At 42.5% G+C, this 14,625-nt stretch overlaps 1 protein-coding gene across 1 annotated transcript in view; it reads right to left on the reverse strand.

Moving 5' to 3' along the window:
* Positions 1-8,737: 8,737 nt before the first annotated feature.
* Positions 8,738-14,625, reverse strand: part of LOC148511924 (inter-alpha-trypsin inhibitor heavy chain H3-like) — a 163,334-nt gene continuing 157,446 nt past the window's right edge. Inside the window, exons 20-21 of the mRNA XM_088482479.1 lie at positions 14,353-14,464; positions 8,738-8,876 (exon numbers count right to left, since the gene is read on the reverse strand). Of these exons, the coding sequence (XP_088338605.1) occupies positions 8,738-8,876; positions 14,353-14,464 (251 nt within the window). The remainder of the gene's footprint in view (positions 8,877-14,352; positions 14,465-14,625) is intronic.

Raw genomic sequence — 14,625 nt, forward strand, 5'->3', positions numbered from 1 at the left:
CCCCAGTGGGTTAATACAGTTCCTGCTATATTGTAGGGTGCGACTGAAGTACGGCAGACTGACGCATCCATCAGTAGACCAGCTAAAAGGGTCTTGCTGTCGTCGCAATCTACGGTATGGGATGAAGATGTGTCATCTGATGATGGACTGCTTCTGGAAGAGTCTGACTCTAAGCCTCCTCCTCTGGAGGCAGGGGTTTAGTCAAAAGTAAATATTCCAGGGCTAATACAGGCTGTAAAGGTAGCCCTGGTTATTGAGGAGGATGAGCCTCCTGCACCTAAATCTAGGCATGCATATTTTATGGAAGAAAAGGTGACTGAGGCTACATTCCCATTGTCTGACCAATTGGTGAATCGCTTGGAAAACACCTGGACAAGTGTTATCAACCGCAGAAGCGTCTAGTCTCTGCTTATTCTTTTACTGAGAACTACTTTTCCTAGTGGGAGACCCCTCCGGTGGTGGATTCCCATGTCACGCGCTTGGTAAGAAGCGCAACGCTTCCTATGCCTTCCATGTCATCCCTGAAGGATGTTACAGATAGGAAGGTAGAGGTATGTCTTAAATCTGTTTATTCCCTTCAGGGGGGCAGCGTGCAGACCAGCTATGGCCATTTGCAGGGTTGCTCGGGCCATGGAATGTTGGGCTAACAGGCAGGAAACATCCTTAGCCCCAAATGCTACCAGAGAACAACTGAATCTTGTGGGATTCTGCTATGCAACATTGGAAAGAGAAAAAAAAATGAAAAAAAAAAATATATATATATATATATATATATATATATATATATACATACATACACACGCTCCTTAATCAGTAGTTATATTAGGTTTAGAAAACTGGCAGCTTCCACAGCAGGATCTGCTACCTGCTAAAAAGATCAGAGGGCATAGATAGATGTGGAGCGCTGGTTTAAAAATAACAAGCACTGATGGAAAAACAATTTATTCACAAGCTAATATTAAAAATTACAACAATTAAATAGAAATAAAATGGTGTAAATATTTAGTCCAGTGCTCCAAAGTCCTTGCTTGGCTAAAGAGCTCAGAATAAATTTACAATTCCTAACGTGAGGATAGTAGATGGTTAAATATTACTGTCTGTTCTTCAATGAACGCTTAGCCAGCATATAGACCCCAACTGGTAATTTCAACCTTCAGTGTGCAATGGCATATGATAAATATAATCCACTTGTATCAAAGATTCAAGCATATAAAACATTGTAGATTGAGTGCTTGAAGTTATATACTCACTGGTAGGAGTCTGGTGGAGATGTGCTCTTAACTGCTCGTCAGCGGGAGTGCAAGCAGACTTGTGGGTTCATTTAGACAGTCTGGTAAAATTCGTTGCAGTCGCTCGTATAGCACTGAGCACTGCGGCAGTGACAAAGCTGCCGAGGACTCGTAATGGCGGCACCAGGTGCTCAGTGGGGAGTAGTCTTTGTCTGAGAGGCGCCGAAGCACGGGTAGTGGCAGGACTGCTGGTATCTCCAACAGAACACTGTGCATTCAGTATGAACTGGTCTCTCTCCGTCTTGAGTGAAGCCGGGATGCAAACACTGGTGGATCTTCTGAAGAAACCGGTGTTTCCGGAGAAACTCGTAAAGGACGGCGATTCTGATCAGCTCCAACGCTCCAGCCCCACCCCATCTTTAGATCCACAGTGTTCTGTTGGCGATACCAGCAGTCCTGCCACTACCCGTGCCTGTGCTTTGTCGCCGCTCAGAGACGACTCCCCACTGAGCGCCTGGTGCCGCCGTGTTAGAGACCTCGGCAGCTTTGTCTCTGCCTCAGTGCTGTACGAACGACTGCATCGGATTTTACCAGACTGTCTAAGTGAACCCACAAGTCTGCTTGCACTCCTGCTGACGAGCGCTTGAGAGCACATCTCCACCAGACTCCTACCAGTGAGTATATAACTTCAAGCACTCAATCTACAGTGTTTTATATGCTTGAACCTTTGATACTACAAGTGGATTATATTTATCATATTCCATTGCACACAAAGTTGAAATTATGTTGGGGTCTATATGCTGGCTAAGTGTTCATTGAAGAACAGACAGAGTAATATTTAACCATCTACTATCCTCACATGTTAGGAATTGGATATTTATTCTGAGCTCTTTATCCAAGTAAGGACTTTGGAGGCTCTATATAGAGCTTGATCAGATCTCAGCACTGGACTATATATTTACACCATTTTATTTCTATTGTTTTAATGTTTGTATTGTTAGCTTGTGAATAAATTGTTTTTATCACTGTTTGGTTCTTTTAAACCAGCGCTCCACATCTATCTAAGCATTGGATATTGGCTTACTAAATTCCAGGATTTCTTCGGCTATTGCGGCTCGCTGCTCTCTGTGGCTCTGTTCTTGGAAGGCTGATGCGGAATCCAAGAAGGGGTTGGAATGTTTGCCTTATGACTGTAAAATCTTGTTTGGCCCTGATTTGGACAAGATCGTGAATACCTTAGCAGCAGCTTGTCGGCTATCGACTCCAGCCTATTCAGGGGCTCGGACTCCGTCCTTTTGGAGCTATCTGGCCCCAGGGTAGGCTAGAACTCTGTCCTTTCCTAGGCCATCCATTGCCTAAAAAGCAGCCTTGGAGTACCAGACGTCCATCTGCCAAGCCTGATGACAAGCCCTCCGCTTGACGGGACTGGCCTCCTCCTGGGGGACCCCAGGGGGGTAGAAGGCTGACTTCAGTTTGCCCAGTACTGTCAGGCTATCAGAGATTCCTGGGTGAGGGAAATGGTCTCTCTGGGGTACGCCCTCTCCTTCCGCAGAAGGCCTCCCCATCAATTCTTTCTTTTGCACAGGACTTCCAATAAACACGGGCAAGACTTTGACTATTCAACAGGTGGTACAATCCATGCTACAGGCAGCAGTCATTGTACCCCCATGTCCCAAAGGGGAACGGGGTATTATTCCAGCCTTTTTCTAGTCCAGAAACCAAATGGTTCTTACCATCCTAGTCTCAATCTCAGATCCCTGAACAAATTTCTCAGGGTATCCAGGTTCAGGATGGAAACTCTACGCTCAGTTATACTGGCTATGCAACCTAGGGATTTACGGTGTCTCTGGATATTAAGTTTTCTCAGGTTTGCTGTGTCACAACATTTCCAATTCAGGCTCTACCGTTTGGACTTGCAACTGCACCTCGGGTGTTTACAAAGGTAATGGTAGCCCATCTGCGGCTGCAGGAGATCCGCCTATTACCATACCTGGACAACCTCTTACTGCTAGCAGGGTCTCCAGAGGTCCTTCACCACCACCACCACCTGCAGCTAACAATATTTGTGCTCCAGGTACATGGGTGGTTGGTCAACTGGAAGAAGCCCTCATTGATTCAGTCTCAAAGGATGCTCTATCTGGGAGCTCTGTTGGACTCACAACAGCAAAGGATTTTTTGACAGCAGAAAAGATCTCCACTTTTCAGATGTGGTTACACAGATGCCTTCACAGTTGCCGAGTATCCGTCCACTCAGCGAAGCAGTTGCTGGGATCTATGGTGTCTGTGTTCGACATGGTAGAGCAGTGTTGGCTAACCTTGACACTCCAGCTGTTGTGGAACTATATATCCCAGCATGCCCTGCCACAGTTTTAGCATGCCCTAATAGCAAAACTGTAGCAGTGCATGCTGGGTTATGTAGTTCCATAACAGCTGGAGTGTCAAGGTTAGCCAACACTGTGGTAGAGTATACCCAGTTTCGGTCCCGGCCTCTGCAGAAATCGATCCCTCTCCAAGTGGGATGGATTACCCCATCATACGGACTCAAATGATGGTGCTCTCTCCGGAGGTGCGCCTGCCTCTGACTTGGTGGCTACGGACGGCCCACCTCACCAAGCGGCGTGTACCTTTTGGATCTTGGACTGGGTCCACGACGGATGCCAGACTTTGGGCTTGGGGCGTAGTGACGGGTCCACACTCCTTTCAGGGAAGGTGGACTGCAGAGGAATCTGCTCTTCCAATCAATATATTGGAACTGCGGAAGGCCCTTGCAAGTACAGTCGGACAATACCACGACGGTGGCTTACCTAAACCATCGAAAATTGGACTTTATTGGCTGGCCATCCTGTCTTGTGGATACCATAAACTTTGGCTAGATGGCTTCGCATGACTATCTCTGAGGCTTACACTCAGGAGGGCCTTACTGTGCCACTCTCGGTAAGTGCTCATTCTACTCGGTCTGTGGGTCCTTCGTGGGCAGCTCCCCGTGGTGCCTCGGCTGTGCAGCTTTGTAAGGTGGCCACATGGTCTTCTGTCTAGACTTTTTTGAGGTATTATGCCTTTGATACTTTTACCACTCAGGATGCTTCCTTCAGGCGGTGGATTCTCCTTTCTCCAAAGGAGTGTCCCCACCCTTGAGGCTACTCCTTTGGGGAATCCCCAAGGTTTCCTGTGGACCTTCTATGGACCCTGAAGTAGAAAACTAGAGATCTGGTAAGAACTTAACAAAAAGGTATCTCTTTTTCTACGGGGTCCCATAGGGTCCACAGGGCGCCTGCCTGACACACCTGTGCTTCAGATGGGCTTCGCTCTGGTCACCGGTTTTCCGTCTCCTGTGTGAGATGGTGATTCTAGTGTGTGCCATACTTTTTTTTTTTTTTATATCGTCCTTCGGCCTTTTGCTTGCTACGTAACTGAGGAGCCTTCGGCCCGGGGTAGGGGTATAGAGGGAGGCCCCGTTGCATCCCGGGAGAAATTTAACTACGTGGTGCCTGGATGTCTTCGCCATCACCTATACCCCAACGTTTTCTGTGGACCTCGTAGAAAAAGAGATAACAATGGTAAGTTCTTACCATATCTCTAGTTTTTTAGCATGTTACTAAATCATGGATCGCCTTTATTTGGCGGTGTGCTGGGTGATTGATATTAATCATCCAGCATAACAGGGAGGGTGCATAGCGATCTGCCAGCGATATCATATCGTAGGTCTCATGGGTGCATTTTTGGCAAAATAGTCCCATGAGACCTGGCACGCTGAGGGGCTGTTTGGCACGACTACAGCAAAGACGTGTGAGGACATCTGTATTGTCATCAAGGTTTATTTATTGGGTGCCAGACACTGCAGTGCTGGACAGTCATCTTCTAAAATACATGAATACAATAAAAGGAAACTGTTGTTGAATACAATTAATTAGGATATGCCTTTAGAACAGTGCCCTCCAAATATTTACATGAAAATGATGGCACATGTAAGTTAGTAAGGTACTTTAAAGGTACTTTATGAGATAAATAAACAAAATTGTACAAAACTTGATGTTAATAGTGGAGGACAAGCTCTGAAAGGCCTTCAGTTGGACAGCTTGCCTAGAGGAGAAATGAGAAAAACTGCTGGGGTGCGCAAGCTATGATTATAACCGGTCTACTAGTAAAACAGCAAATGTTTAAGTAAATTGTTTAAATCTGTCCACGCCCCAACATTGGCACTCCAGCCTCATCTGCCTCCATTACTGTGCTCTTGCACTGCTGAGCATTTGGAGGAAGTCATGCTCTCTCGCTGACTTCATAATTTTCGAATTCATCCTATCTTCCTACAGCTCTTCCCTATTTCTCCGAACAGTCGTCTTTCAAGTGTCTCATCTCCCAGTCTTCCAATCCCAACTTTTTTGCAGACCTCAACACCCTAGTCTGTACCCCCTTTTCCTCCCTTGTCTTCCTTGCTCAGTGCCCTTGACTTAGCATCGACACTGGATGTGAAATAGGAGGCAATCTGCTCCCTCTCTCCAGATGCCTCATCTCTTCAATATATCCCTCATTCTGTACTATCTGCTTCTCCAAGTATGCTCTAGTCCTTAAAAAAATAAAAACATTGACCCTGAAGCTCTCAACTATCCTATTTATCGCCTTCACTTTGCCGCACAGGTCTTCGAGAGACTACTAGGTCCCTTCCAGTCTGGTTATCACCCCTTCCACTGTACAGATACAGCTCTTAAGAAGGTGAATGATCTTACAGCAAAATCCAAGGGTCCATTTTCTCTGCTCATACTCCTGGGCTTATCTGCCGCCTTTGATACTGCCTCACATCTCACCCCCACATCTAAGATTTCTCTCATACTGCCGCTCTACTATGAAACTCATTGCATCGCTCTATCAGACATTCATGAGCACTCAAGACTCACTAGTTCATATAAGCCTATCAGCTGTCATAACTCTCTACTCAGTATCTCTGATCACCCACTTACACTTTCTCCCATTTCACCTTCCTTGTTACTTCCTCCCTAGGATCATAGTTACAAAGTGGTGGCTTCTGTAAGCTGCCATTTCTCAGTAGGGTTTTAGGGGAAAATGTGAAGCAGCACTAACATTAAGCTTTATGCTTATGTCCGTTTTTCCCATCAACGCTTTGATTTCTGGTACAGGCTCTTTGGGGAAGAGCCAATTACTTGCACATGTGAGTAAGTGTGGCTATATGATGTACAGTACCTCCGTATATTTACCCTATAGAACACAAGCCCTGCACAGATCACACTGATCTGTGCAGTGCTTCTGCACAATACGCTGCTGAGGAAGCAGTCTATTTTAAACTTCTATTTGGTCCTGTGTTTGCTCCACTTACGATTTGTGTTTGCAGACACAATTCTTGATAAATCCCCTGTGTTGTATTCCTGTCTATGGATAGTACTTGTAAGTTGGTTCGATGGTTTATTGACTTATCATGAATTGTATTTCAAAACATGGCCAAAAATACAAAACTATTACTCCTGTGTTTGACTTTGGTAAATCTCAGTGTTGGAACATCTGGGGAAAACTCTCATAGCAAAGATAATGGCTTTGGCAGAGAAGCACACTGGTGCTAGATTAGGACTGTGCTCCAAGCTGAAGCAGAAAGCAACAGGAGCCAAGTGCTCACAGATGGAATCTGACAAGCACAGGAGCCACTTGCAGGAGAAACATGAGGCAGAGCTACAGACGATGGAAACGGGAACAAGTAAGAATACAAGTTGAACTGGCAATGAGCAGGAGCAAGTGAGGGTTTTGAACGGCGCTCTGGACAGCTAACGGTTACATGTCGTGCTGGCCTCAGGTGAATCGCCAACAAACAGATACCAACCAGGCTGTCAAAGCATGTGCACTTTGGGAAGACTGCCCAGCGGGGACATGCCAGCCGATGAACTGTCAGCTCTGTCATTTGTTTTACACCCCCTGATGTCAACCCTGTTGCATACCTTTGTGTCATCTACAAAAAGGCATAGTTTCCCTTCAATACCATTTCCAATGTCACCAGCAAAGATATTTAAAAGCTTTCATCCAAGTGCAGATTCCTGGGGTACTCCACTGGTAACTTTCCCTCCTGTGAGTGCACTCCATTTACTACAACTCTGTCTTCTATCCAGCAACTAAGATCTAATCCAGTGAACCATATTAGAGTCTAATCCGGAACTTTCAAGATTATTTATTATTTTTTGATGTGGGGGACACAGTGTTTTTTAACTTACTAAAGAGAAGATAGAGCTTGATCTATTACTTTAACCACTCAGTCAAAAAAGTCAATAAGATTTGTTTGACATGATCTCACCCCATTTGTAAGGTTTTTGGGGAAATACCGCACAGATTCTCTTCAAATTACAAATTTATTGTCCCTTTTCTCCTATAATACGTCAATCAGTTTCACGTATAGTAAGCATTCCATTGTATATTTGTGACCACTATAAATGGGGAATGGTGCTACCTAGCTCGCTAAATCTAGCTTACATCAAAACAGGGAAAACCAGTGTGAGACTTGTAAGAAGGCCCTGGAGTGCACCTTCTATGTTAATTTCTACTAATATTCTAGTTATAAAACATAACCTTTATTGATAATTCTATTTAAGATCACATACAGTGTAATAAAATTATAGATAATAAGAATATGTGCAGAAAGAAAAGAAAAAGTGTTTAATTTAAAATCAATAATTTGATCCGCTGAATCACATAGTTATATTGGTATTGGTTGGTCTATATTATATTTTATTTAGTTATATCCCTTGGTTGACACAGTCTGCAAATGCTAATTAATACTCAAATATTCACTTAGGAATCGTTAGTATGTTGTTAATGTGATGTTATGGTGCAGTAATGTCTCATCAGGACATAAATCATTTGTTTATTATGTAATGGGAGAGCATTTGCAACATTGTAGTCTATTGCCTCAATGTTACTGCAGTCCACAGTTGATATTAATGTTGCTGTTACCTTCCTTTTGTTAGTAGGGATCAGAAGGTGGGGATAGGGAAGAGAGAGTTGTGGTTATATGACATAAATAAAGATCGTTTGTAGCATTTCCTGATATTTATTGGCTGTTCATTTGTCTGGATTAATTGCCCCTTCATGCCCTTTCATTGTCAGCTTGAGGGGGAGAAATGTATCTTCCTGCAGGAAAAAGGGTTCTCTTGCTTAACCCCTTCACTTCTAGCTGTGTGAGCTACCTGTTTGGGGGATGTTGTTGCTTAGGTCATTTGTCCTAAAAATCTATAGATGTGTGTCCTGGCTTACACCCTCCCTCCTCCAGTGTGAGGCTATGGGGACTGTGGGGGGCAGCATGTGTGAGAGACTATGGAGACAGTGAATGTGTGTGAAAATTCTGCCCTGGGCTCCACTTGGTCTAGAACCACCACTGGTTACATGTGGGACCAGCAGGTGCACTTCAAAGCAGCTAATTTGATCACAACAATATTTATTTACTGGTTTACGTAATTAAAAAACATAGTGAATAAGTAATTTTTCTGGATCTCCTTGATTCCATTATATTGCTTCTCCTAAGCAATGCTGAAGATATCAGGTACAATATAATCTTTATGACTTCCATCAATTAGTCCTTCTCCGTTGGAATGAACAAACCAGCAGGGAACCTTACTGCCGTTCCTGGGGTCTTTTCTGTAGTCATTTTGTACACCCCTAAGATTAGAATAGTATAAATAATTAATGTTGCCGCAATACTTAACAGCAAATGCATTCTACAAACATGGGAGATCAGTAATCTAAAATATTTTCAGTGTTTCCATTATTACTTATTGCAGCATCATTTACATCCTATAAAAATGCACAATATTGAACCTTTTTCCTTCTCGCTGTCAATGGTTTTGGTGAAGGATTGTTTGTCAGGTATAGTTGTATGTTTATTGCAATGTTGCTGGTCGCACTCGGGATTATGTTCACGCGCCCATCCCGGGTGCGACCTGGCTGAGACCCCATACAGACAGGCGGCACTAATGCCGGGTCGATGACTCCATCGGCATCACATGTTGATGTGGGGGACACAGTGCATCGTGAGCCAGGTTGAACACGCGTTCAACCCTTCTCGTGACCTGGGTTGAAATGCCGGGTCACTCAGCCCGGCTTATTTCAACCTTGCCCTTTCACACTGCACAGTAATCTGGGTTGCTGCCTTCTCACGTGTAATAACCCAGTATTGCTGCTAGTGGAAAAGGGGTATTAGTGAAACCAGGGTCTGTGCAATTGGATATATGGTAAAAATGTAGGGCGCTGATTATAATATGTGTAAGATCGGTCTAAAAACTTCAGATCATGCTCAGAGCGTTATTTGGTCTTCATTCAGGTCTAAGTGGTAGCATTGGCACACTGTGCCCTGGGCTAGCTTACCACTGCTGACATATACTGTAGTTGAATAAACACGTATTCATTCATAGTGCCCTACACTGCATCAAAGGTCATATTACAGTAGACTGAAGTATAATGGTGTGTACACATGATCAGATATAAACGATAACAATATCGTTTGATTGTTTATTTCGACCGTAACATTAGTCCCTTTCAATGACCAAACGTTGGTTGATGCATAGGCACGGATGATCGATATCGACCATCGCCCATGCATGCAGGCCAACTTGGTCGATATTGACCAGGTTAGCCTGTTTACTATAGCGACCCACGATCGTTGATTGCGGGATAATTTAATTGTTTGGGGGATGCTGGATGTTCGATAACGACCATCCAGCACATGCTGGTCGAACAGACAACGATGTCTGTTTGACCTGTGTGTACGGGCCATAAGGCTTATGATTATTGACTGATATTGATCAAATGTTAATACTTTATCTCTTTCTGTAAAAATGTTTTATGCTATTTGATTTTATTTTTTTAAAACTTAGGCAATACTTTAATGCAGCCATCATATAAAGATGCAATTACAGTCAGGTGCATAAATATTAGGACATTGACAGAATTTTCATATTTTGGCCTCTATTCACCACCACAATGGCTTTGAAATGAAACAAACAAGATGTGCTTTAACTGCAGATTTTCAGATTTAATTTGAGGGTAATTACATCCAAATCAGGTGAACGGTGTAGGAATCACAACAGTTTCTATATGTGCCTCCCACTTTTTAAGGGGCCAAAAGTAATGGGACAAACTAAACAATCCTAAATCTAACTTTCACTTTTTAATACTTTGTGGCAAATCCTTTGCAGGCAATTACAGCTTGAAGTCTGGAACGCATAGACATCACCAGACGCTGGGTTTCGTCCCTGCTGATGCTCTACCAGGCCTCTACTGCAAATGTCTTCAGTTCCTGCTTATTCTTGGGGCATTTTCCATTCAGTTTTGTCTTCATCAAGTGAAATGCATGCTAAATCGGTTTCAGGTCAGGGGATGGACTTGGCCATTGCATAACATTCCACTTTTTAGCCTTAAAAAACTCTTTGGTTGCTTTTGCAGTATGCTTCGGGTCATTGTCCATCTGCACTGTGAAGCGCCGTCCAATGAGTTCTGAAGCATTTGACTGAATATGAGCATATAATATTGCCCGAAACACTTCATAATTCATTCTGCTGCTTTTGTCAGCAGTCACATCATCAATAAATACAAGGGAACCAGTTCCATTGGCAGCCATACATGCCCACGCCATGACACTACCACCACCATGCTTCACTGATGAGGTGGTATGTTTTGGATCATGAGCAGTTCCTTTCCTTCTCCATACTCTTCTCTTCCCATCACTCTGGTACAAGTTGATCTTTGTCTCATCTGTCCATAGGATGTTGTTCCAGAACTGTAATGGCTTTTTTAGATGTTGTTTGGCAAACTCTAAGCTGGTCTTCCTATTTTTGAGGCTCACCAATGGTTTACATCTTGTGGTGAACCATCTATATTCACTCTTGTGAAGTCTTCTCTTGATTGTTGACTTTGACACATATACACCTACCTCCTGGAGAGTGTTCTTGATTTGGCCAACTGTTGTGAAGGGGTTTTTTTTCACCAGGGAAATAATTCTTCTGTCATCCACCACAGTTGTTTTCTGTGGTCTTCCGGGTCTTTTGGTGTTGCTGAGCTCTCCAGTGCGTTCTTTCTTTTTAAGAATGTTCCAAACAGTTGATTTGGCCACACCTAATGTTTTTGCTATCTCTCTGACGGGTTTGTTTTGATTTTTCAGCCTAATGATGGCTTGCTTCACTGATAGTGACAGCTCTTTGGATCTCATATTGAGAGTCGACAGCAACTGATTCCAAATGCAAATGTCACACCTAAAATCAACTCCAGACCTTTTACCTGCTTAATTGATAATGAAATAACTAGGGAATAGCCCACACCTGTCCATGAAATAGCTTTTGAGTTGATAGTCCCATTACTTTTGGCCCCTAAAAAAGTGGGAGGCACATATAGAAACCGTTGTAATTCCTACACCGTTCATCTGATTTGGATGTAATTACCCTCAAATTAAGTCTGAAAGTCTGCAGTTAAAGCACATCTTGTTTGTTTCATTTCAAAGCCATTTTGGTGGTGAACAGAGGCCAAAATCTGAAAATTCTGTCATTGTCCCAAAATTTATGCACCTGTCTGTATCTTTCACATCAAAATAGTTGAGTGCCTGTTTTCATTTTATTACTGTAATCCTTGAAGTGTCTTTTGTAGGAGTTTTCATTGGATACAATACTTTTCTGGCTTTTTAAATTTACTGTGGCGGTTTTGTTCACCAAACCCCCCCCCAACGGTGGCGACGCGCTCCCATTTGGGTAACGGAGGCCGTCATCACCCCCTCCCCATTTGTTCTACCCAGACGGTCTGGGATTGAATGGGGTAGAGTAAGTGATGGGCTAAGTTTTCAGTCTTGTACTCTTTCAAAACTAATCTGTGAAATGGTGCAGAGTAATCAGGACATAGGACTGCTGGGTGTGCTCAAGGCCAGTCTATTAGGATGCTGCCACTGCTAGAGTGTGTAACGTCAGAACCCCTGATTTACAGATGTGCACAATCCTGATGTTAGACGTAGTGGATCAATATTTTGCTACTGAACATGCGTCTTAATCACGTGATGCGTCCAATTGTGTCTGTGCAGAGCCGCAGATCTAATTTTAGGTGCACATATTGAGAAGTGTAGTGAAAATGTAATGGGCGTTCCATTATCTGTCCGGTGACACACACAGAGATGGTCCGTCTTAGCCTACACAAATGATCGACTGGGCAGATAAAAAACACCTGTCATAAGGCTGGTACGAGTTTCGATGGTCCGACCGATGGTGGCATCTAAATAGGCACCGATCGATATTACAGTGTGTATGGACGCTGACAGTGGGCATCTCAGGCTTGCCCATTTGGATGCACGGATACCCACCAGGGAAGAGATTTGTATTGGTATTTGTATAAAGTCGCAGATGGTTGACTGCCAATATACGTAGCTGCAGGAGTTTCTGCACCCAAAGAGAGAGAAACTAGTGGGGAGACCAAGTGGAATATTTACAAAAATGCGGGTTTCTAGAAATGGCGTTGTTGCGTTGTTGTCCTTAGCAACCAGTCAAATTGTAGCTATTATCTTCTAGAAGGTCCTAGATAAATGATAAGTATGATCTGCTTGGTTGCTATGAGCAACAACTACACTTCTAAAAACCCGTACTGCCTGGATATGAGTAGTTTGAGCATTCACTCTGAGAGATGACCATGAGCTCTGAGACTCCATTTACCTGTGTCCTCGATGCTTAGGGTCCTACTTATCAATGAGTTTTATCATTCACAATGAGTGATAAAACTTGTTGCGTATGATAAATGGTGCACCAGCCAATCAGCTCCCAACTGTCATTTTTCAAACAAATGACAGTTGGAAGCTGATTGGCTGGAGCACCATTCCTTATACGCAATGAGTATGTGCAGTACATCTGATGGGAACATGCGACCGAATTGGGTGACTTTCATGGTACACCCTATACGATGGACATTCCGATCAGTCGCGGACGATATATCAGACAATATATTGTATAGAAATAAGTATAGATTATTGCCCCTTGCGCACTATATAGTACTTAATATGAAATGGCTGGTATAAAATCTATTTTATTTTAGAACATAAAAAGAGGCAGAAGTACATAAAAAAATTTTTTGGCAGCAATGAACAAAATAAGAAAAAAATTCAGATGTCCAATATTTTTTAACAGTAATGAATGGATAAATTCAGATGACCAACGCGTTTTGAGCCACATAGGCTCAAAACGCATAGGCCTAAGTGGCCCGAAAAGCGTTGGACATCTGAACTGTGTCCAAACTACTTGGAAAGAACCTTACCTGATTGGAGTGGACTTTTTGGAGCCTATGCAGGGTACTCCGGAGGTGCCTCGCATACTTTTTCACCTGTGGCTCCAACACCTAATCTGGGTAGGAACTCTCCATTTATGTTTTTGCATTTATACCAGCACTTTGTTTTCCTATTATTTCAAGCACCTATTGGATGTTCTATTGGATCTTATGTGCACTCATTTGTGTGTTTTATGACACAATTTGCTATATTTATTGGAAGTACCTATTGGATGTTTTATTGGATCTTATGTACACTCGTTTGTGTGTTTTATGACACAATTTGCTATATTTATTGGAAGTACCTATTGGATGTTTTATTGGATCTTATGTACACTCGTTTGTCTGTGTTATGACACAATTTCCTATGTTTATTGCTATTACAATTTATACAAGTCTTATTTATCTGCATTTGCACTTTATTCATAATACTGAATGTGCTTACTGAATGTCCTATTGGAACCTATATATGTGCTTTTTGTGCATTTTTCTCTTATTTTGTTCATTGCTGCTAAAAAATATTTTCATGTTCTCAAATAAAATCGATTTTATACCAGCCATTTCATATTGAGTACTATATAGTGCCCAAGGGGCAATAATCTATACTTATTTATTATCATTCTTGCATGCACATAGGGTAATCACATTTTTTGCCATCCCTGGGCTGCAATATATTTTTGCGCTAAAGATTTATAAACACCAATTTAGCTATTTTAATATATTGTATAGTATGTACACTTCAATGTTATTGAGAAATATATTTGCATAACCACATGATACATTTCAATGTTATTAATAAAGATTATATGTAACCATATAGTTAAATATATACAAGGAAATCATTTTGTACCTTGTCACTGTCAGCAGCTTATTCTTCACTGTCATTGTTGCGTCTGGCTTTTCAGGGATGTCAGTTTTGTGAATATTGTAAATCTCATAATTGATGCCGTGAAAAAATTGTCCTAAAACATTGATAGATTATGGAAATGACAGACATTAAAAAAAAAGCTAATTATTAATAACCTATAATAAGTTAAAAGGCAGTAAACGTGTCAGATTTATGTGATAACATGCTCAGAACACACACTACTTAATACATTACTCTCAGACACAGATACAAATC

Source organism: Taudactylus pleione, unplaced genomic scaffold (assembly GCF_031769625.1).
Source record: "Taudactylus pleione unplaced genomic scaffold, aTauple2 ptg000289l, whole genome shotgun sequence".
NCBI classification, from domain to species: domain Eukaryota; kingdom Metazoa; phylum Chordata; class Amphibia; order Anura; family Myobatrachidae; genus Taudactylus; species Taudactylus pleione.